Source organism: Thunnus thynnus, chromosome 5, assembly GCF_963924715.1.
Source record: "Thunnus thynnus chromosome 5, fThuThy2.1, whole genome shotgun sequence".
Classification (NCBI taxonomy): domain Eukaryota; kingdom Metazoa; phylum Chordata; class Actinopteri; order Scombriformes; family Scombridae; genus Thunnus; species Thunnus thynnus.
Genome location: NC_089521.1, coordinates 10,900,228 through 10,925,096, shown reverse-complemented (window position 1 = coordinate 10,925,096; position 24,869 = coordinate 10,900,228). Strand labels below are relative to the sequence as shown.

Below are 24,869 nucleotides of genomic sequence, written 5' to 3'. Positions count from 1 at the left end.
AACGAACAGGATGTGCCTTTTAGGTCCAAACTAAAGTAGGCTTTATTTGCTGAGTGAGGGAGTTTCTTTCTATGAGTGTGTCTATGTTCTTCCATTGGCTTCTGTTTCACCTTCCTTAAACTGTTTGTCTTTGTCTGTCTCTGTGCAGGCCTTCAACATCAAGGAATATTTCGCGTATCTGGATCCCAGCTGGAAGTCAATGACATCAAGAACTCGTTTGAGAGAGGTACATGATGTCTGCTAAATTCCCGGAACAATAAATGATTTTTATCTATTTTTGACTCACTGTTATCAGATCCAAATGTTTGGGCCAATTACGTCATTATTATGACTCATCGTGATATTTAGCCAGTGAGCTTTTTGATTTGTGGAGCATATATTTTACATTAAATCATGTGCATTTAAATCTTTTTTAAAGATATCCAACTGACCTGCTGTCTTGTCTTTAGGAAACGACCCTCTGACAGATGATGAGAACAATCATGACATCAACTCGGTGGCTGGCGTTCTCAAACTCTATTTCCGAGGTCTGGAGAACCCTCTTTTCCCCAAAGAGAGGTTCAGTGATCTGCTCTCCTGCATCAGTAAGTGAACACACATTTTTTTACTAGCTTAATATCTGTGAGGTTACAATCAGAGCAGAGTGTTCTGACATAACAACACTATGTTTTCCTGTTCAAATCTTTAACTTTTTTTAATGATTTTTTTTCTCATTCAAAAGGCAAATTCATCTCATCCAGATGCAATATGGATCCTCACTTATGTACTTTACTGCCAAATTAACTCATAGCATACAGCAGTTCTGGAAAAACATTTCCCCCAGTTGTGTCTACATTTCTTAGAGCAAAATGATCAAACTAAAACTTAAGTATGCACATCACATAGCTCTTCTCCTGTATACCATGTATGTGCACTGAATATGCACTGGTCCTCATCTTGCTATGTGTGCATCTCAAAGTTAGTGACATTAAAAAAAAGTGTATAAAATTATACAAATAAATTTATATAGATAAAACTACTATCTGTAGAATTTCATTAGCAGAATGGCTCTGACTTCTCTTTGACACTTAGTGTTTTTACTGTGGTATTGGTTGAGTAGTGAGAAGGCTATTATGTGTCATAAGTGGTCATGCTTACATGATGGTGGTGGAATGTTAAATGTCCGCAGCAATGTCCTGAGCAATGGTTGAACCCAGAGCTGAATCTACAGTTGAATCCTCACAAGAATAGTCACATTGTCATTTTACTGTGAGTCAGCTCGAAGATCAGTCAGCTCCTTGTGTGGCTTTTTCTGATCTTTTAAGACATTACATGGGGGGGCTTTGAGGATCTGTTAAAGAACAATGAAACAGGCATGGAGTCACATGGACATGGATGTGCGCTGTAACGCCTTGTACGTGTGCGCCATGTGTACTTGTGTGTGAAATGTGTTCGCGTAGGCTTTTGTGTACTCGTGAGCGTGCAAAGTGTAGCTGTGTGTGCTTCCTGGGTGTACTTTTACACATTTGTGCAGGATGAGTAATGGGGATTCCCTGTTTACATTCCCCAGCTCAACATGCCAGTGATTGCAGTGTGGGCTGTACGCCCAGCAGGCTCCATATTAAAAACCCTCTGCTTATTACATATGGAGCAGCTTAGACCAGCTTCAGGATCACTTTTCCTTTTAACTACTCTCAGTTGACTGTGTTTTTTTTTTTTCACCACAGCAACACACTGCAGCTCCTGATATCTTTCATTTTGGAATTTGCAGTGGGGATGTTTTTCTTGGGTGTGCTTACACATGTGTTTTGTAGTGATGTATAAGCTTGCACTGGAGTAGATCTTAAAATAGTAGCTTCCGAAGGTCTCAGGAACCTTGCAGAATCCTAGTTAGGTGTTCATGAAAGATGAAATGCATCACAAGTATCCCAGAAGCCCAAATCCCAGATGGCACAGAGTGGCTGGAGGGTGACAGGGCTATTTTTAGCAGCGAGCACAGCCCCAGCTCAGCCAAATAAAATAGGCTGCTTCAAGTGCCACAGCGGAACAAATGAGATAGTAATGAAAGACCTAAAGGGTGGCATTCTCTTGTTTATTGATAAAGCACAAAACGAGATTGATTTATAATGTTTTGCCTATGTATTAAATCTCCATAATGATCACGTGCTGAAGTTTATTGAGAAACGGTTACTCTTTTGTTGTTATTATCCTTGTTTCTGCAGAGAGATGTGGACAGAACAGTTTTAGAGAGATGCCGTTTTCTTTTAGAGCAGGAAAAACCCCTTGGTGTGTTCAGTGTCAGGTGCTAACGAAGAGTGCCGACTTCCTTCCCCACTTCCTCTTCCTCTTCCTGTGTGGTTGTCAGCATAAGAACACAGGTTGACGTGAGGGTCACGACAACAGAGTGAATACGTTTTCCTGTGTGCTTTACACACACACACACGTAACGTTACCGCATTAGTAAATCTTTGCCAGTCCCCCAGAAACCTACAGTCATTTTGATAAGTAACAGGCTCAGCTTCAATATGCTCTTGTATTTATATCCTGGCACTTGGTTTAGTAAAACCAATATGTGGACACCATGAGATAGATGAGTGTTTTAAATATGCTGCTATGCAAGGTGGTGCATTGGATCTGAGAGGCCAATTGACAAAAATGAACTCCAGATGTAAATCCTTACCCTCACACTGAACTGAAGCTAAGAAAACTTCATTCATTTAACAATATTTTTTTTTTGCTGCTGTAGGAATAGAAAACCTGTATGAGAGAGCGCTGTACATCCGCAAGATCCTCCTGACCATTCCGAGATCAGTCCTCATCGTTATGCGCTACCTCTTCGCCTTCCTCAACCAGTAAGTTTATAGACACTAAACAGTAAATCTATCTGTCAGTTCACTTTATAAGGCTTGCTCCCTCTTAAGTTATGCATCATGATTTGTCTAAAATACTGTCTCTGCTGCCATGTCCTTCTCACTGTTTCCTCCCTCCGCCTTTTCTCATTCACCTTATCCCTATCTCTCTCTCTTTTCCTACCTCCCTCCATTCTCCATCCTTTGTCTCCTCCTCTTTCCCAGCCTGTCCCAGTACAGTGACGAGAACATGATGGACCCATACAACCTGGCCATATGCTTTGGCCCCACACTCATGCCCACGCCGGACAGCCAGGACCAGGTGTCCTGCCAGGCCCACGTCAACGAAATCATCAAGACCATCATCATCCACCATGAGACCATCTTTCCTGATGCCAAAGAACTGGACGGGCCCATCTATGAGAAGTGCATGGCTGGAGGAGACTATTGGTGAGGAATGAAGCATTTAGCTGATGCTTTTACAGATGGATCATCCAAACATAACGTCATTCTTCAGGATTCAGTTTCCTGTGATCTCTTGAGTTATGAGACACACACACACTTGCTAACTACAATACCACCCTGTCACTGGTGCCTAAGGGTAAAGTCGTAGTTTATCCAGGATTAAAAATGGAGACAAAAAGCATTCTGAGGTCACTGCTTTCTTAAATGAGATGTACGTTTGAGAGTTGGGCAGACAGCAGTGGTTTTCTCACTCCCTTTTTTTTTTTTTTTAAATCGTGAATAGCACAAAGGCACACAGCCAAACCTCCTTCATTTGAGACTCACTCAGCATGCAGGTATGCGTGTGCTCTGAGAAGCAGCTCAACGCTGCAGCTGTGTTAGTAGTACGTCAGTGGAGTTTATATGAGTAATTACAAACCAATTAGGTGTCTGTGGTTAAAGAACATGACAAGGCAGAGCATGTTTCAGTGCTGACTTTACATGGTGGACTACTTTCTAGGTGAGACAGGCTGAAACAATCACTTTAATTACCATGATCACCGCAGGAAGAAAGAGAAAGAGGTCACCTGGCAGGGACACGGTGATTAGGTGAATAGCAGCACATACCGGAGTTCTTTGCCAGCTCCACATCTTTAAGCAGGACTTATCACTTGTTTCCTCCTCTCTTTATCTGCCTCTTCTTCTTCTTCTTCTTTTCTATGCCTGTATCCCCTTCATCACCACAGGCTGAGGCACACAGGGATTTATCCCTGGCTTGAGCTAATCACCCATCTCACCATCTCCTGCAACAGAAGAGGAGGCTGGTGACATGTTAGCACGAGAGGGGAAACTCAGTTCCGGGCAGGGGTAATCTGTGGACATGTGTGTGGCATTACTGCCAGCTCTCTCAGCACGATGCCAGAAGGAGACCATTTAGAAAAGGAGGCCCAACCACCAGATAGAGGATATAAGCCTCTCATAGAATACTGACAATGACCGCTGTTTGAACTTCCTCCTTGTCATCTTCACTGGAATGAGGCTCGGCCGTTGAGATTTAAGCATAAGTCTTCTGCTGCAAACATGATTAGGAGATGAAGTGTCTTCAAATTAGAATCTTTTTTTAGGAGATGAAAGAAAAAGTAGTGAAAGAAAAAAACTTTGCTGCAGGGACAAAAAAAAATTCTCCTGACCCTTGACCTTTGCCGTGGCTGTGACTCTGATGGTTTGCATGTTGTCTCCCATAGTGAGAGCCCCTACAGTGAGCATGGAGCCCTGGAGGAGGTAGACAACGAGGGAGGGACGGAGACACACACCAGTGAGGATGGTGAGTAACAACACTAACATCTATGCATTCATGTAGTATATAATCACATGCACTTACTTATATAAATCATGTGTCTAATTGTCCTTTTTGGACCTTTTTTGTTCCTTACAGTTTCCCACCAAACTGTATTATCAGCCTCTCCTCTACAACAGCGTCCTTCATTTAACATCACACTCGTAAATCTTAACTATTGCACCACACACACCTAAAGTAAAACGCTGCACTCTCCCTTCCATATGCTGTTTCCAGATTAAAGCTTTCCCCAGTGTCTGGTTTTGCGAGGGTTAAACCCAGCTCTCTTCAGCTCGGGGTGGCTAATCCTGCCTTTCAGCCTGTTAAATGCAGTAACCTTGAATGGCCAGGGAACTAGGCACAGAAGGATGGACGGCCATTCATATTCTAATGGTTCAGGTTCTCCCTTGGGGCCCTGGACACCTCCACATCCCCCCCTTTTGCAAATTCCATGGTGGTCTGCACCAACTGGACCCCTTTTGAAAGAAATCCTGTTTTCTCAGGGTCACAGTCTTGGGTTAAATTTTTCAATCCCCCTGATTTTATTGTTTTTTCATTACCTTGTGTAAAAACAGTGTTAGAGTAGTTTATAAAGTTTGTGTCAGTAGTGTTAGATTTTAATATATTTTCAGAAATTACACTGTCTATTTTCTCTCCTTTTTAACCACATTTCCATGTGTCCAAGAAAAACATCATGTAGAAACTAGAGGACACAATAGACTTCTGTCCGACATGGTGGTATACGTTCAAGATGTGTGGTCATACATGTGGTGCTTTTGTTCGAGTGAAACGGATACCAGTTGGTCCAGTCCAAATTAAACAGTGACTGTGTTAGCTGAGACCAGAAGATCAGACGAGGTCAGGCGTTGCTGTTTAAAATCCAGTGAAATGTAGAAGAAGACAATAAAACTTCCAGCTCATTAAAAAGTGATAAATATCCGTGACAGAGAGCTGACCAGATGTAGACGGTGTGAGCAAAAAAAAAAAGAGTCGACCTGTAGTTGAGCTAAGTCTATATCTTGCCTTAGTAACAGACTTCCCTAAACCTGTTTCCATGGTGACAACAGTTGCCCCAATCCCGTCTCCTTTTCCCAGCCAATTGTTTTTATGGACTCCCTGTCATCATTCATCATCAGTTTCAATAGGCAGAGTTTATTCAAGAGTGCCACATTGGAAGTATATTTGATCTCTTCTCATTACATAAGCTGTTAATCACTCCGCTTCCAAATTAAAATCATCATCTGGATATCCTTCATAACTAAAGAGGACATTTGATTGGACAGGGAAACTTCTGCATGTGAGGATCCCCACTGTAAAACACAGATGGCAGCTATCAACTCCTTGAGTAATTAATGAAAGATTATGTTCTCCAGAAATCCCTCGCTAGCTACCACGGTTTTGTTCTGAAAGCTTCTCTGAGTGGACTGGGAGAATGCCCTAACTGAGCTGAGTCCCTCCCAGTGGAGCCTTGAACTGTGGTCAAGTTATTGCCATCAGTTATTTTTAAATCCCCATAACCTCATTTGGATTTCAGACACAAAAACAAACTGCTGTTTAGTTACCAGCACTTGATTCTGCAGACTGAAATGAGCTACATTTTTTTAAATCTCTCTCTCTCTCTCCTCAAGGCTCAAAATGTGTTTGCCCTTTTTTGTCCTTAAAGTAAGTGAGCAGGAAACAGAGAGAGAGACGAGTAAAAGTCATTTCACCTGTTTGGTTTAAGTCGCCCTCTCGTCGGTGCAGCTCCCCCCTGGAGCGTGTTAGAGCTCTTTAGCCCAGATAGATGATCTGGACTGACCAGAGCAAACACACACAGAGAGACACACACACACACACAGGAAGGGAAGTTAACTTTTATCAGATTTTAGTGTAAATAATGAAGAGAGGGACCATCATGGATGATGAAGACATATTCGGTGTTATGTTACATGTTGTATTCAGCCATACATTGTCCTTCAGTGTAATTCTGCCCATCGCTGACACACATGACAGTCCCATGAGCTGTGGCTGTCACGCAGGGAGATTAACTGTCTGTTTTTAGGGTGGCACTTCTCGCACACCATCAATACATTGATGTTCTATCTGCTGGTAAATTCACCACAAGGTCAGAGGTGACCTAACTGGCACATTGATTATATATCACTTTGCAGGAGGATAGCGGGATGTCCTTGTTGTCAAGTGCCCCAGCAGGCATACTGTATATTGGATTGCACATGTTAAAGGGCAGTGCATTTTATTGTACGAGGAAGGTTATCCCTTTTTCCCCCCATAAAGAGGGGCCTTTAGCCCACTTACATCTTTCATCAGAGCAAAGCATGGATAAAAGAGAAAGAAAAAGTGTTTTATACCCTCCTCTACTGTATTGATCTTAATCATCTCTCATGCCAGGCCTCTGCTCCCCTATTTCTATGTGTGAACACGGATGTAGAGCAACATCCACACTGCCTCCGCTCCAGTGGCTTGTGTAAGACCTCTGACAGTTCGTATCTCTTACACCACAGGCCTCCGGCTCTCACGGTTCAACATTTCTCTAACTCTAGTCACAGCGAATGTGTGTATGCGTGTGCGCCCGCTGCTTTTAGCCACAGCCACGTTACAGTGTTTGTGTGACTTTGGCAGAGATGTTGGGTAAACATTTGCAGACCATGAAAGAGGTTGGATGGATAGGTTGAAGAGAGAGAGAGAGAGAGAAAGAGACGGACGAAAATAGAGAGAGGAAGAGAAATCCCCTGCACCGATAAGGGCGCCGTCAACTTTATTAACAGCCTGTCCGCTGCGGTGCAGCCCAATTAATTCAGACAGTAAATTCCTGCTTGTCACATTTCATTGGAGCCACGTCACATCCACCACGTCAATCTTGACAAGCCAGTGATGCAAGGAAGGTGGCAAATGAAAGGTTGAAAAAGAAATACAATAAAAATAGATAAGGTTGAAAAGGACACCGAGAGAAATGAAGAAACCTCCGCTCTGCTCAGAACCGTGGCTGCATTTTCCTCGCTCACGTGGCCTTTCTGCTCATCTGGGGATTACTTTCAGGCTACTGTGAAAGATATATCATGATGACTTTTTCACAGCCGATACAAGCTTTCAGCCATTTACTTTGTTCCCTGCCAATGTATACGGAGAACCTGCGCTAGGGTGAGGCTACGTCTGTCCAGGGACCCCCTGTCTGACTTAAAGTGAGAGAGTGAGACGGGAGGAGGGCAGAGGTAGGAGTGAGGGAGGAATAAAGAAGCTATTTTTAGACCTGTGTTGCTGTAGTGCATGCATATTGGCTCGGAGACTTGTACCTTTTTTTATGTAGGAGAATATAGAAGAGTCGACGGTAGCTGTTGTTGAAACTGCAGATTTTTTTCCTCGGGATTGACATCAACATGGTTTTCAGTGATTTTTAAATGAAAAATAATGGGCTTAGAGAGAGCAATCAATAAAAAATAAACCGAAAGAAAGCATCATTATTACTGCAACTACCACTTGCGCTGGTATACTATTAAGTTTTGCTGGTCTTTCTCATGTTTATTTCCCATGTCAGTGATCCAGGGGTCTACTTGTATAGTTATTGAGTAGATATCAACCCAATCTAATGATCCACACAGTGGCTAACATGCCCCTGAGTCATATAGATCTCCTCTCACCAGCTGCTATAAATATCCTGCTAAAGCTCCTCAGGGCCTGTTGTGGCCCTGGCCTGACTACAACTAAAATTACCAACTGGCTCACACAGTCGGCACACTTGAACTCCATGTGCACGGACTGTCACACATGAGCATCCACATGCACACGTGTGTCATGCCAGTGTCAAACTCTTCGTGCATCAACATGTATTTAAGTGCGAGTACTGTATTGTCTGACCGGATTAAGATTAAACTTGAGTGTTTTGTAGCAAAATTAAATGTATCAGGTATTACTGTACCTGACCTGTCTAATCCTCTCTCTCCGTTGACAGAGGGTGAGCCCATTGAAGCCATTGCCAAGTTTGACTACGTCGGGCGCTCATCCAGGGAGTTGTCCTTCAAGAAGGGCGCCTCCTTGCTGCTGTATCAACGGGCGTCTGAAGACTGGTGGGAGGGACGCCACAACGGCATCGACGGCCTGGTGCCACACCAGTATATAGTTGTCCAGGACATGTGAGTGTTTTTATATACATATGTGTGTATATATATTTATTATATTTATATATATGTACGTCTACAAATCTATTCAGCATCAAGTTGTTGAGCATATGAATTTAGGCTCCATGACAGCATATTGAATTCATACTGATATTAGAACACTGTGTACAGAAGTAACTGGTATAATAATGATTGCAATCTTGTGTTTATATATGGGATGTCCTCCAAACTTGCATGGTGCACAAATCTTGCATGCACAGTGGATACTAACCAGGTCACCTCTAATCACCTCACCTCTAAGTGTGGGAAGTTTTTGAGAATTATTATACCACTATTTTTGAAAATAAAGATATGCCTTTTATTGAGCATTACATGCATTTCTACATACACCATGTGAGAGTGAGTGAGAGTAACCAAAACATGTATGTACCTTTTTTATCATTTTTTTTTTTTAATCATAAAGGTGGTACACTGAGAAAATGTTACTTTGTATTCCTCTAGTTCCTCTGATTGTTTTACCTGTTAAACTAGTACCAGCTCCAGTCAGAGCATTAGAGGTGTGTTTCAAAGAATAATTCTCCAGCTCTCCCTGATGATATACCTGTAGGTTAAACAACAACTCATGCTTGTTGACTTTGCTATGTAATAGGCCATGGGCCATCAGCTGAGCATAGGGTCATGCACAGAGGACCTTCAACCTTGTTTGTCCTGCCCTCCGCTGTTCTCCCTGCTCAGCTGTGGAGCATTTCTCCATCTCCAAAGTCCTTAACCAGCCCCTCTGTCACTGTCTCCCGCTCCCAGCCCTAACAAGCATTCACTCTGCCATGGTTACTGTTGGTGCCTAATGGACTGGATTTACTGTCTTGTTGGGACAAGAACAAAATCACTCCAATCGCTTAGTAGCTGGCCAACAAAATGGCTATTTAGAATGCCTTCCCTTCTTTACTCTGCCACCATCCTGTCAATGTGCCTCTATCAATAATTCACCAGGAGTGGCACTGCTGATGGTGTGTCTTCTTAGTTAATGAAAGAGCGGGGGAATTTACAGCTGTACGGGTCGACCCGAGTGTAGTAACACGCTGCTCTCTACTTTAAACAGAGCAGGCGGCGGGGTTTAAGAGCAGACAGGGTTGTGATCTTCACTGGTCCCATGAAAAAACCCAGAATAAAACACACAGAGAGACGTCTGAGAGACCACTTCAGCACAGGATGTCTCCCTTCCAGATTCAGCTATCGGGATGTTCAGACTTTCTCTTGTCTGTCTGTAAATTTAGTTTACTGCCGCCTCCGCTTTGGAGAAGTGCTTGTCCTTGCTCTGTCTCTGTCTGAGTGTATCCATGTGGAAGCACAAAATAAGTGACTGTGGTTTTATATCAGCTAATACACCATCATCATGGGCAACAGTGCAGCTCAGTGGCTCTGATTACCGCCACCTGACAGGCACCAACTGTAGCCAGTATCCAGTCACACACCTCGCTTGAAACCCTTACAGCTGGCTGGTGTGTGGGTGTGTGCATGTCACCACCACAGTGCATCACCAGGCTACTGAGGAATATGACTCATCTGACTCTCTGGGCCTCGGGAGGCAGGGAGACATGCTGACTCACAGGAAACTGATAGCAAATACTGTCATCAAAGAATGGTGCAAAATATGAAAGATCGACTGATTCGCTGATTTCTCCCTTTTTTTTTTTTTTTTTGGCTGTCACTTCCTCTTGCTCTCTCTATGCTTCAATGTCACTCTGTCTCTGTGTCCCAGAGATGACAACTTCTCAGACACTCTGAGTCAGAAGGCTGACAGCGAGGCCAGCAGCGGCCACGCCGGGGAGGATAAATGCTCAGGAAAAGACATTGGCTCACCCTCTGACACCAGGATCTCTGAGGCCTACATCACCAGGTTGGTATTCACCCAAGTGCACTATTTATGTCTGTCTCAAAAACATGCTGTATGGGACTTAAATAAGAATTTTAATTTTCCGGAAAAAAGTCCTTTAGTCCAAAGGAAGTGATGAGTTTTACATGTCTGTTTCTGTTGTACAACAGCAGCAGCAGCAGCAGTGATCAGTTTGGAAAAGGACAGTTGGCATGAGAAGTGATAAACACTACTGTCGAACAGATGAAGAGCATCATCTACAGAAACTCACACTTAATGACTTGAAAATCAAATAACGGTTGCCATAATAACTGAGAAGGAATTTCTGCAAGGCGCAGAGCAACAAAATTAATAATGAAGAGGCAGCAAAGATCTGACCAAAGCTCATAAAGGTTTCTGATGAGTACTTAAGATTTCTTACCGCACCCAAACATGCATTAGGACACATCTGAGACTAACAAGCACCCCACTGTGTTAATTAATGCCCGTCCTCCTCACACCATAGTGATCCATGAATGACCACAACACATCTAAGACTTTACATTGGCTTTATCTAATGAGAGATGGCCAATCCAATAACAACTCATAGTCTAGCTGCAAAGACTTTACGGTTGCATAATCCAAGATGTATAAAATAGCTTTAGGTGTGAATACACACACACACACACACACACTCAGACACTAGAAAAATGAACAAACTTTGAATTCGTTATACAGTTTTTCTTAGAGAGGTGGGGTACTTGGATTATATGTTGCTGAAAATCATCAGTAATGTTTTCCACCTTCAAACAGAACTGAAGGAAGCAGGAACGAGCTGTACAGTGTGCACCCACTCCTTAGTGTCACATCCGCTGCCTCCTGTCATTTTTGTATCCTCACCTCACCTCTCTAAGCCTAATTGCCACTAGAGGAATATACTTCTCCCTCTCTATTTTATTCCCAGCGAACAGACAGTTCCTGTTGTAAAGTACGAGTATTAAAACCCATTTAACAACGGTGCTTGGTCATCAGCATTTCACACCGGACCATATATACATACACATGGAGGAATGGCACACGCAGAGAGGAGACACACACACATATCCAGTCACACCTCAGTCTTTCTGGCAGCGTGCGCTGGTTGCGTGCCAGTATTTTGTCTCCTTCTCCTCTTCTCATTGCCGCATATCTGCTGGTGGAGTAAGCGACCTTGAAACGTCTGTGCCAAACACATGAACAAATTCTATTTTATTCCGAGCCATACTCGCTCCCCCTGCTTTCACCGTCGAGCTGTCGATGATTCATACTTAGGAGAAATATTTACACCACTGCAGGTATTTGTATGCGGATGAAGTATATATGTGAATGAATCGTCTTTTTTCCACATTCAGCCTTAATGAGACTCCTCTAACTCCCCTAAGCCGGCGTCTACAACGCTCTCTACTTGTCACCAGCTCCCAGGTGATCCCCACCTCATGCTTCCTCTCCTGTCTTCCTCCCACTCACTCTGCTGTGCTATTCAGACAAATCCTTGTTTGTTGAATCATTTATAGCCTGAGCTTTATTTAGATATTTTCCTCTCCTGGTGTTCTCAATCAACAACCCACTCACCCAACGGACCTCAAGTTTGGCATCACAGCAAGTGTCAGTAAACAGTAGCGCGGCTTTCAAATGAACACTCCTACTGGAAAGGACGCACGCTGATGCGATCATATCAAGTATTACAGTCGCTTTCTGTATTCGAGGGAGAGGAACTTAAGGAATGTCTTGTGATTTACATTATTATCGGGCAAGGCCATGATAAACAAAGGGTGAGCTGTTGGTGTGGTGACAGCATGCAGAGTAAGTTGCAGTGACTGTTGTTGTACACGCTGTCCCAGAGGAGGACTGGTGTTACGAATGCAGACTGCTCCCCCTGCAGGTTATCAGTGCTTCCTGCAGTTGTTTACTTTCCCAGGTTTTTCCTCTGCAGTCAGAAAAAAAAGTATTTTTCTCTCACCAGGCACATCAGTCTAAGACATTTTGTTCACACACTCAACCTAAAGGGTTTTGCAGTGTGTGAGCAGGTATGGGTTTCAGTGTCTTGCGTAAGAATCGGCCTGAGACTCTCTAGTTAATGTAGACAAGTAGTCGCTTGTTGTTTTTTTTGGGGGGGAGGGTTGTTGGTGATGAAATGACACGATTGGGGAGATACTGAAGCACAGTGGCTTTACGGGAAGATCCCAATTACATTATCTAAGTGCCTTGTAATCATTGATATCCCTACTCGTTATTGCTTTTTGTTTAGCATGGTGATGAAGCTGCCTGTAAAACTTAATGATAATGGCTCTGACGACGTTCATTAGGCAGATGTAAACTTTCAAATTGAGCCATTTGCCTCAGAGAAGTGATTAAAGTATGACTCATTCACCGCTTGTTCATCATCACAAAGAACCAGTAATGCTGACGCAATTAAAATTGTTAACCTGACATGTATTAGCTTTTATATGTTATGAATTTAATGATTCAAATTGTCACCGAAAGCGATAGCATAATATAAAAAAAATTGATATATTAGTTTCTGTTTTCACTTTAAAAATTCATCTGAATATCTTCATGTAATGAAGACCACATAACTTTAAATTAATAAGTTATTAAATTCGCTATATTAAAATTCTATTTCTTTGCCAACAGTCATGCTCAAATATCCTCTTCAGTCATCCTGCTGTGAGGCTGTAAGTGATGATGGTGTGATGATAGCTGTATTAAACATTACAGCTCTGACTCAGGCTGTCCCCAGCTACTGTGGAGCTGGTATTCATAAATATGCAGAGCAGAGCCTATTAGAGCCGTACTGAGGAAGATGTGTTGCTCTATTGGCCTTTTATGGAGCAATAGAACAGTTTCAAAGGAATAGATGTTACTGTGGAGCAAAATCATGCATAACCCAGCAAGCATGCATCTGTGTGAGTATGAAGTAGAGTGTCACAGATGAGGTGTGTGTGTGCGCGTATGTGCGCGCGTGTGTGTGTGTGTGTATGTGGTGCTGTGCTGGTCCAGGTTCAGATAGAGGACAGCCATCCTGCTGAGGCAGCTGTAGCTTCTCCCAGAGAGCCTGGTGTTTGGTGCTCTGATGAACCACAGGCGTCCCCCCTCTGGCTGACAGCTAGACTCCACTCAACCTGCTCTCCAAATAAGCTTGTTGGAGCTGTCAGGCACTAACGCTAGGGTTCCTCTCACAATATTGATGATTAATTTTTTTTTCTCTACAGTGGCAAATATTTGATGAGGCTCAAATATTTGACCAGAGATAATGCTCACATGTTGTAATAGAAAGACTTTGTATGTCTTTTTGAGGATTTTCATGTGTGAAGGATAACTTTGTCTCAAGAGTTAAACCCAAATAAATTCAATAATTGAAGGGCTTAAATTACTGAGTACATAGCAGTCAATCCAAAAACAAGACTGTCTTTTTTATTGGCTTAGAAGTTTACATAAGAGAGATGTGAGGTGGCACAAAACTGTAATTACAAAACAAAAAGCTGAACTCAAAGTACAGTGTTTGGGTGCAGTTAGATGTTAAAATAGTAAAAGATGCCTTTTCTGCAGTTATGAAACCTGTAATACAATAAATAAATATATTTCTCGTATATTTCTTTCCCAGCAGGCACAGGAAAAGATCAGAACCACCTTCTCGGCGGCCTCCCGCCCGCCCAAGCGACGTCCACTGCATGGTGCACCCTTCCCAGCAGGGTCATGGCGGACATGGAGGCACCCCTGAGATGGGTTCCCCAGTTCTAGGCCACTTCAGCCCGCGGGACATGCTGCGGAGTCGCAACCACTTGCCCATGGACAGCCCCGAGCGTCGGCGCCGCACTGGCCACGGCAGCCTGACTAACATCAGCCGCCACGAGTCCCTGAAGAAGATGGAGAGCCCTCCGATCCGCCGCTCCACCTCTTCGGGCCAGTACACAGGCTTCACTGACACCCACCACCACCATGGCGGCAAGCCCCTGGATCCGGAGACCATCGCACAGGTCAGCGCGGGAAGAGCGGCGACCCGACCGCAGCTCCCTCCATCATCAAAGCCCTGCCCCGCCCTGTAAAAACATAGTCAGTCCCTGTCTTCTGCTTCCTCTGGCTGCAACTGTGTCTGTGTGCTAAATACACGCAAAAGACTAGCTTCACAGGCAGACAGCAGGGAGCATAGTTTGACATTGGGACTCATCACAGTTTATTTACAGTAGTCTTGATTGTGATCATGCAAAGAAAACCTATGAAATATAGAGTTACAAAACATATTCGTGCCTGACAGGCAATAATTTGTGTTGAAGTGGATGTTGGCACAGATTGAACATATTTATGAAAAGTAGAGCCATGAATGACGCTTGTATAGAGCCTCAGTTGGAAAGCAGAGGTCACAGAGAGCACTTTAAACTGTGCTGTGCTGTCTGTCTGCCTACCGGGAGCATGCTCAGATGAACATATCTTGTCATCTCTGCATCTCCTTTGCTATCCAAAGTCATTAGCATGCAGAGGGAGGGTGTCGGTGCAAAGTAATACTCTCTACTAACTCTCTGCATGTATAATGCATGCTATGTGTTTTCTTGAGAATCTGTCACTGTGGTCCTCTGTTAACATTGCTTTTTATGTTTCGTACCGAGCCTAACTCTACCTTATCCCTTCTCTCACGTCTTTGCTGTTCATATCATCTCTGCTTTTCTTTTTCTTCTTCCCCCACCCTGTCTTTTTTGGTTTTTTTCTCATTTTTAACACCAACCTTCCTGTGTCCAACTCATTTTTCTCACCTATGTCATTATCATCCTTCCACATCCCGCCCCCCTCCTCTCTTACACACACTCTCTTTGTCTCCTGCAGGACATAGAGGAAACAATGAACACGGCTCTTAACGAGCTGCGCGAGCTGGAGCGGCAGAGCTCAGCCAAGCACGCCCCCGACGTGGTGTTGGACACCCTGGAGCAGCGGCAGACCTCCGGCAGCAGCGGCGGGGGTCCCACGCCGGCCAGCTCCAGCGAGTCCCTCAGCCCCATCCATGGCGTCATGCTGAGGTCCACCGCCAACACTGAGCCGCCCATCCGCCGCAGCACCAGCTCCTCCAGCGATACCATGAGCACCTTCAAGCCTATGGTAGCGCCCCGCATGGGGGTGCAGCTCAAACCTCCCGCCTTGAGACCCAAGCCCATGGTCCTGCCCAAATCCAACCAGGTCCCACAGCCTCCAGCTACATCTCCTCAGGACCCTCTGGACAAGTCCTGCACCATGTAACCTCTGGGACAGAAACCAGACATGAAAAACAAGATAAACTCTCATTAACCAGTTTCCACGGGGGCTGCTAGCAGTGTCTATACTTTAAAGAGCGTGTAGAATACATGGACCTGGACAGGAAAAAACTACTTGCATTTTGAGATGGCTGTTTCCTTTTGGTGTTCTGAAGTTAAAAAAGTAGATCATAAAAGGCACTCTGAGACTGGTGTAGGAGTTACAGATTTGTCAGCCGGACAAATCTGCTGTCTCAATAACACGTGCACAGTTATGTGTTTTAAGCTTAGGTTAATATTATCTAACATAAGTCTGTTTCTTAATGAACTCAAACAACAAATCACAAAGGCTTCCTTTAAGGTTTTAGAAAATGTACACTAGTTAGTTTAGTTTACAGACATTCATGAACTGTGTAACTTTGAAACAAAACACAGTGCATGTAGCTCCTCTGTTTACCACTGAACCTGAAACGGAGCTTGATGAGAACTGCAGTGACCACAGTGGCATTCTCACACATAGAACTAGATTTTTTTTTTTTTTTTTTTTTCTTTAACCTAGGAGGGCCCTTGAAGGCATTTGTGAACTGGTCCAAAGGCCTTACTGACTCTGAGATGTAACTGATTTCAAATATTAAAATGTTACTATTATAAAGGTGCTGTGACTACCTGGACAGAAGTGGTATGAAGGTTGGACTGATTATGGGTCTGAAGAGCCCTTAACAACTAACGGTACTCTGTTAATGAATTAATAGTACTGATAGAAGTAGGCTTTTTTTCTTCAGTAGCGTGTAAACTCAGCAACTTTCTTTGGCAAAGCATACCATCAGTTGTGTCTCAGAAATGTACAAAGATCACCTCTGTGCTGGATCCACTCAAATTTTATTTTAACATATTTTCCACTTTGCCTGGAATGAGATATGACTATTGGATAAAACCACTACTTCATTATGAACTTTGTTTGAACATTTTCGATGCATTCTTGAATTCTTGCGTCAGTAAGTTATGATGCGGGGATAAAATATGCCTAATAACTTATGCCTTTGCATCTGTGTATCCCATGGGGAGCAGTGTGAAAGTGGTTTGTACTTTTAAAAATTATGACAAATCATCTCCTACCTACAGTATATACAACACATATGCTATTATACGGCGTGGAACACATGCCATCGCTTCTTTTGCGCCTTGCTTTGCTTTATCTACCCAAAGACATGACTACAAGTTAAAGCATGGATGTTGACCCTCCATATACGATGTAGGCATTCTTCATAGTGACTGATGTGTATAGACTCATGGCAGCGCCCTGTGGGAGTGCTGCCGGTAGCCATGGACCTAATGACTGTTAGTGTAAAAGCCTCCTAATGTGTTCCCCCTGCTTCCTGTGCTTCTCTTTGTCAAGATCTCTGAAAACAGCAGCTCGCTGAGTCCCTCTAGTCTGCTTTATGCACAGGTTAGAATGTCAGTAGTGTGTTCTTGTGTTGCTCTCTGACTGACCTTGAGGCTTTCTCTGTGGATGATGACACCTCTGAACGCCTGATGTGTGGCAGGAAATGTGGAACAAGAGGAAGTCTTTCACCGTCAGCGAACAGCCCGTCGGTCAGTTCATACGCGTCCATGTCAAGTAATAATTTCAAAACGCAATAGCCCCATAAAACTGTATGTGCCAGAGTTCCAACCGTGTGACTGCACCCCTGTATGTGTCTTTTTTAAGTAACCTCTGTACTGTAAAAAATAGCAGAACTGGGTGCATGTCTTGGATGTGTGGCTAGCATAACAACACTTAGAAAAGACTTGGTTTGCAATGAATAAGCAATGCTCTCTAACAGCAGGTTTACACTATCTTTGACTTGACAGATATTGTGTGTATAGTAATCAAAAATTAATTGATTTCTGAATTACTAACTTTCATTATTTTTATAATCATTTTGTTATGTTTTTTTTGTGTTTCTGGGTAGAAATTACTTTAAATTTAGAACAAATGATGTAGAATAAATATCCAGAGATACAGATATTGCACCTATGAAGCCAGTTGTAAAAAAAAACAAAGAAAAAAAAAGAAAAAAAAAAAGTGTGCTTTTGTCACTATGTAACATCATCAACAGTAGGACTCAGTTATGCCGTGTGTAGGCGTTAAGCTACTCTGTGGTGTTCTGTACATCTGTAGTATGTACTTGTGAAAGTGCCTTTGAAAATGTTTTAGAGGAACTTCAGACATTCTGTGCTGTTGCATTTTCATGTCAGATGCTGTGTTTTGAGAAAATGCAGTGCAGGAAGAAGACACATGAATAAGTAATGATGCCATTTTCCAAAGTTATATGACAGAGTAAATAATAAATAAACAGCTTACCCATTGTGACATTGCACTTTTATGTATATAACTGTATATATGGCATGTAACATCATAACATTTAGAGTTCTTTGAGGGCTTATACCTCAATGGATTTCTTTCTAATAAAGGAAATAGTTTGTCGAGTCTGAGGTGGATTTCTTTTCCACTGTAAACTTCAGTTTATTTATAATCACTGGAGGAAGAATTATTCCGATTTTTTTATGTAAGTAAAAGTAGAAATACCACAATGTAAACATACACAATAAAAGTTCTACTTTAAGTAAAAGTACAGATGTATTATCAGAAAAATATACTGAAAAGTACTCATTATGCAGAACGGACATCGTAATCAATACAGTATAGGAAATCAAATTGTTTTCATTCTTCATTATTATTTGGTATGCAGAGATTTTTTATGATATTTAAGAAATAGTTTGATGAAGCTTGGCTTTTAAATTTACAGAACTTTGACAGTACATTTCATTCTTAATAATGGTGTGTAGTAAAAATATTTCAAGGACTCACATTTAGTGAGTTTTCTTTCCACATTCCCCAACAAGAAAGTCTCAAATTATTATGACAAATCATTAAATGTAGGATAATTGTAATATGGTGACACGAGGCATTTTTCACTGAAGTCAGCACCGTAGTTTGGGACAGGTAATGTTTTCCTACATGAATCCTGTAAGCTCTCTGATTCTCTGCTCATCTAAGTGCTGTGTTCTGCTATGTATGGGAGCTTTACTGGGATCTGGTGTTCTCCAGACCGAGCTCCAGCCTCAGCACTGTTTGCAGGAGTAAGAGTGGCTCTCTGTTTGTTCCAGGCTTTAGTGTGGGTCTTCAAGGCCATCTGGTGAAAAAAGAAAAGAGAGTGCCCATTGTTTTGGATACTGTCACGCCAACGTTTTTTTTCCAGCTGGACTGAGGCTTGGTGTGATATAAATGTGCAACAGAAGATACTACGCTTCAAAATCTGCTCCCATTTTTACACCAGAGAGTGAAAATAAAACATGGTTTACCTCGGCAATCCCAACCTTCCTCTCCCATGTGTGAATGCTCTGCCGCAGCTTCTTGTGTTTATCCTTGATGTGCATGTACTCAATGATTTCAGGAGCCTGATAATCTGCCATCTGGCGGCGCAGGTGTTGGTTGAGGGCCTCTGCCTTTAAACGCTCCTGAAGAGAAAAAAATGAAGTAGGAAAAGTGGATGGAGTACAGCAAGGGAATTATTTTATTTATTTACTTAATCTTTATTTAATCAGGCAATGTCAATAAGATTAAAATCTCTTTTCCAAGAGAGACCTGAGAAGAAACATTCATAAGACAAGAACACGATCAGCAGCCGGAAAAAATACAACTACACAACAAACAAGGAATTAATAAAAACAGTTACAAGAATCATAAAAACATCAAATAATAAGGCTTTAAAATCTCCAAAAGGAATGTAAGACTCAAGTTTAGGGCGGTTTTCAGTTCACTCCATTTAAAAGGTGCATAATACCTAAAACCAGTTCTGCTAATATAAGTGTAAACATGAAGGATATCTCAGGTTAAGTAGTTAGTGGATTGTGACTGTAGTTAATAGATTTAAATGAGAGAAGAGATGTGAGGTAGTTGGGAAGCTTCAACAGTAGAGCTTCATACATGAATAACATGAGATGGTTATCTCCTCTTGACTTTAAGGAAGTCCATCCAGCCGTGTGATACAGAGAACAATGATGAGTATGAAATTTGTCATTTGTGATAAAGTATAATGCACTATGATACACAAAGTTAAACTGCTGAAGTGTTGATAAGGCAGCATGACAGTACAGAATATCTCCACAGTCAAGGACAGACATGAAGGTTGACTGCACAATAGTCTTACAGTTGGAAGAAGACAGACGTTCTTTAACTTTATACAAGAAGCCTAGTTTGATTTTTGATTTCAAAGTCAAATGTTGAACATGAATATTGAATGATACTCTGCTATCAAGCCAAATTCCCAAGTATTTATATGACCTAGCAACAGTAATATGGGTGCCATTTAAAGTTTTAATGGCAGGATAGTCAGATTCACTGATGGAGGTGGAGAATACCATGTACTTAGTCCTTCTGCATTTAAAACTAGTCTGTGATTAAAGAGTGATAATTGGAAAGCATCAAAGGCAGACTGAAGACGAGTCAGGGCCTGGGCCGGGATGGAGCCTGGGGCATATAAAATTGTATCACCTGCCAAAAAAATGGACGTTGACGTATTGATTAGGGAGAATTTTGTTATTTATGTATAATGTAAACAGCAATGGACCGAGGGTAGACCCCTGTGGCACCCCATTTCCATCAGCAACAACAGTCTGAGTCTGTAATTAAGTGTGGCTTTATCTAAACCTATACATTGTAGTTTGTGGAGTATGATCAACAGTATCGAATGCCAGAAGAAGAAGTCAATGAAGAGAGCAGCACAACATTGTTTTTTATCTAGGAGACAATGTTATCATTGACTCAAACAGCAGCTGTTATTGTGTTGTGACCCGGGTGAAAACCAGACTGTTGTGGCTGTAGAAAGTTTAGTGAATCAATGAAAGTGTGTAGTTGTAAATTGACCAATGATTCTATGATTCTTGCTAAGAAAGGAAGTTTAGACATTGGACTGTAGTTGTTTAGATCGGAGACATCACCACTTTTATGTAAGGGTACTACTAAGGTGCTTTTCTGCAAAGCTGGAATCATGCCTGTTAAAAAGGTTTGGTTAAAAATATGTGCTTGATGTGGACAGATTAAGGCGGCACTTAGATGGAGAAGATCAAGATTATTTGCACCAGTGTTTTTGCACACTTTAAACCTAAGCAGAGCTTTGTGAACATCTGCACTGCTTACCAAACTAAAAGAACTTGCAGCCAGAAGAAGCTGAGGTATTTGATAAGGTAATTGTCTACAGTTGAATCTTAGACTTTTATTATTAAATAAAAGATGAGAGGAGAGGAAATGGTGATTTTAAGCTTCAACTATGGATGATCTATGTGATTTGAGGTGAGAGATATAATCGCGATTAATTCTTAAAGGATGCTACAGTGTTCCAAAATTTAGTGGAACTATAACAGGCAGAGAGAGCTGACTGATAATAATTTGATTTAGCCTTCCTTATCATACTGGTGCAGATGTTTCTTTGTTGCTTAAAGGTTAACCAGTCCACTGGATCTAGCCTTGGACCAGGCTTTGTTTTTGTTGTGGATGGCATTGGAGAGTTATGGGGAGAACCAAGGACTGTGTCTGTTTTTCATTCCATGTTTTTATAAGGGGCATATCTGTCAGCAATAACATTGAAAGATTGTGAAAAGTTCTCCAGTGCCATGGCAGGATCAGTAATAGAGAAAATATTATCAATGTCAGAGATGAAAAAAATCCTGCGGATCAAAATGCTTGTAATTTCTTGTGATGATAATTTGAGATTGAGATTTAGGGATTTTGGTGTCTCTGACACAGGCAAGCGGGTCAGTGATCACCAACATCAAGGGCTAAAACTCCAGAGGCAGGGTATTTGTGCGGACTGTTAGTAAGCATGATGTCAGTTAATGTAGAGTTAAGAGGATTTTTGACATTTGAGCTGATGGGTTTGTCTATGAGCTGAAAAAGATTAAGATCAATGCATTGTTCTTTTAATCTGTTAAGAGCTGTCAGAGAGCTGGTCCAGGTTAAGATCCCCCATTATTATTAACTCAGAGGAGGCATACAGTGACCAGAGCTTTGCAATGTCCTCCAAAGCATCAACATGGGGGGGGGATACATACCAATAATGGTTACATGCATGTCTCTACCAAAACAGAGGTCCAAATTTAGTTTAGTTTAAAGAGCAGACAATAGAGGATATTAACTGATTCATTCATGTATTTGAGTCTGTCCTGAATAATTTTAATGTCCAGAACATTTTTGGACTCATAACAAACCTTCTCAGCATGCTGTATCTCCTCCTCAATTTTTGCCAGCATCTGCTTCCTTTTGGTGATGTCATTGCTCAGCTCCGTAGACTCCCACGTCACACTCTGCAGCATCTCCTGTTCATACAAACATACACACAAACAAACATATAGACACAGACTTGACAAGCTGGAGGTAAGATGAACTATACTGCAAAAGGTGTGATAGATTTCGTACATCTATACTAAACCACACTGAGAAATGTGTCTTTCTCTCATATGCAAATTTAGAATGAGTTACCTTGTGTGAACTGAGGACACGTTGTACTTTCAGATTGTTAACTTGAAGTTCATCCAGGTTTTTCTCAATTCTCTGCTCATTGTATGCCTGGAAAATGTCCTAGATACGACACACAGTACACACTGTTACATTTACTAACAAGTGAATGATTGGAAGTGATAAACAACAGTTAAAAGGTAAATTCCCAAGCATGTAACTACTTAACTAACCCTGTTTTACAAAAGCAGAACAGCACAGCTTTTTGTAACGGTCTAACAAAAAAAACTACACAATCAACCAACAATCTATTGAGACATAACTGATATAACCATCTCTTTTTTTCAGCTATACCTTCACGCTTTTATTCTCTACCTCATATTCAGCTTTTCCCGTCTCTTTTTTCTGCTGAAGCTGCTGCTGGAGCTTCTTTTCTTGGACCTTCAGTGCTTGGTTCTTCAGATTAAACTTCTCCAACTGGGTGACCTGTTTGAGTTTGTGTGTGTGAATACCAAAAAGAGAATGTGGACAAAGGGAAGAAGATGAAAAATGAAAGAAAATTACAGTGGAAATAAGATAAAATAGGAAAAAAAAGAGAGAAAATTTTCAGTTAAAATGAGTAGTCGATTTATGTTTTAGCATCTATTCATATTCCTCTTTTGAACAGGTTGATGTCATTATACTGAACCTGATTTTTACCTTTAACTTGTCCACAATGCACTGGAGCACCTTGTTGGGCTCCTTCATCTCCAATTTGCTCTCATTCTTAGGTTTGAGCAGCCTGTGTTCAAACGCCTTCTTGGCCTTCTGGATCTCTTCCAGACGTAATTCTGCCTCTTTTAGGGAGGCCTGGAATGACAAAAGAAATCACTGAGGAGAAATATAACAATGTGTTTTCGTCTTTGTTTTTTTTGGGCAAGAGCATGCAGTAACCTTGTAGTTGTCCTGAATTCTCTCGTATCTCTGTTTGAGTTTCTCCTGGTCTTGTTGTGTCTCTGTTACTTCTTTCTGTGCCACATAAAGCTTTTGTTCCAGAGTCAGCTGCAGGAGGCGATCTGACATGTTGGACCGGGACCTCCGCCTCCGTCCACGACCCTGACAAGGCACAAGAATAAGCACACACACACACAAAATGACGTGGGGCTATCAGGAGTACAGTGCAGACAGGTCATCTTTCCTTGGAACACAATTAAAATCATTTCAGTGTCAATATCAAAATTTACTGGCATGAAAAGAATATAAGCAGCTCATCAAAAGGGTTTTAAATAACTAACAACAATTCTTTCATTTGTCATTTATAATGGGGAAAGTAGCTTTCTCTCTATATATTTCTTTGTGTGTAGACAGAGAGAGCAAAATCTGTTCTCCCTGCGTTCATTTTCAGTGGAAAACCCCCAATCACAATAGATAGTGACTGTATATAGTCTTACCCCACCCTCCAGCTGGGAGGCTCCTGCTGGCCCCGGGCCCTCTCCCGGAGGCTGGGGCACCAGGTCTTTTGGATCCAGGCGGCTGATGAAACGTTCAAACATGTCATTCTCTGCCAGGAGGGCTGCAATGGAATACCTAGTGGGAGGGGACAACAACTTCAAAGTCAGCTAAAAAAAAAAAAAAGGCTTCAAACTTTAAAAGTTTGGTTGATTAAGCTGAAAAGATAAACCAAAAACTTTACAAGACGGCTTCACATTGTTTACAACTTGACCATCTAGCTAATAACTTTTTTTCATCACCTCTATTCATTTCTATAGGAAACTAGAGTAACAGCTCAACATTTTAAACGAAAATACTCCTTTCATAGTCAATGTAAATGCTAGAATAATTTGAAGTATGAGCAAGGTGCTGCTAGGTAAGAATAACACTAGTATGAGAGAAACTTTCTGACCCTCTGCATTTAGCTAATGGTTCTTCCCACAGATATTAAATAGGTTTTAATATAATATTGACGTTTACCGCTGTTACGGCTCAACAACAGAGCCAGCGTTAAAGAAGCTAAGCTAGCCTTAAAATTCACCATGTAGCATTAGGCTGAACGTCTTTAATACATCTCTTCTTAACATATCCATGGTCTTCAGCCATACGTTTATATTCTGAATATAAAGTTTTCATTACTTAAGTTCTTCGACTCGGCCGTAGAGGACTTCTTTCTGTTCTTGTGTGACCTTGCTTTTTTCCTCCATCAACATCTCGTCCTCCATGGTTGCTAAGGTACACTGAGCCCCCGCAGTGGTTGCTAGGGCTAGTGTGTTGCCTTCACGTGCTCGTGTAAAACCCTGCAATTAACTTTTCAACGAATAGGCCTATAGACAGATTTTTAAAAAGCGTGATTAAAACGTTAACAACAACAACAACAACAACAATAATAAGAAAAAGAAGAAGAAGAAGAAGAACTATATTTGCAGTTTTTAGATGTAAATTTAACATATTTCTATGAAGGCAATGACGTCCACAGAAAGGTCAGATTCATTAATGCATGCGCATAGCTCAATGTTAATGTTTGTGTTTATTCTAATATTAGATGATAGACGACTTTAGGGGCAGGGCCT

General features: G+C 41.8%; 2 protein-coding genes across 6 annotated transcripts in view; one reads left to right on the top strand and one right to left on the bottom strand.

Annotated features, from left to right (window-relative positions):
- The window catches only part of srgap1a (SLIT-ROBO Rho GTPase activating protein 1a), an 85,650-nt gene extending 67,351 nt beyond the window's left edge, over positions 1-18,299 (top strand). For 2 of the 5 annotated variants that reach the window (XM_067589181.1, XM_067589183.1), the window contains exons 14-22: positions 149-226; positions 450-584; positions 2,726-2,831; positions 3,054-3,278; positions 4,517-4,596; positions 8,555-8,735; positions 10,480-10,617; positions 14,216-14,588; positions 15,430-18,299. In XM_067589181.1, the coding sequence (XP_067445282.1) occupies positions 149-226; positions 450-584; positions 2,726-2,831; positions 3,054-3,278; positions 4,517-4,596; positions 8,555-8,735; positions 10,480-10,617; positions 14,216-14,588; positions 15,430-15,837 (1,724 nt within the window). In that variant the 3' untranslated portion in view covers positions 15,838-18,299. Of the gene's footprint in view, positions 1-148; positions 227-449; positions 585-2,725; positions 2,832-3,053; positions 3,279-4,516; positions 4,597-8,554; positions 8,736-10,479; positions 10,618-14,215; positions 14,665-15,429 lie in introns of those variants that run through there. The other 3 variants (XM_067589185.1, XM_067589184.1, XR_010928367.1) reach the window with 3 other exon arrangements.
- A 212-nt stretch (positions 18,300-18,511) lies between these two features.
- On the bottom strand, positions 18,512-24,786 carry cfap263 (cilia and flagella associated protein 263). Its single transcript, XM_067589190.1, has 9 exons — positions 24,436-24,786; positions 23,757-23,892; positions 23,260-23,421; positions 23,026-23,175; positions 22,702-22,812; positions 22,351-22,449; positions 22,080-22,187; positions 19,176-19,331; positions 18,512-19,006 (listed from the first exon to the last, which is right to left on the bottom strand). Exons 1-9 carry the CDS (start codon positions 24,519-24,521, stop codon positions 18,866-18,868), a joined length of 1,149 nt encoding a protein of 382 aa, XP_067445291.1. The 5' UTR covers positions 24,522-24,786; the 3' UTR covers positions 18,512-18,865.
- Positions 24,787-24,869: the final 83 nt, after the last annotated feature.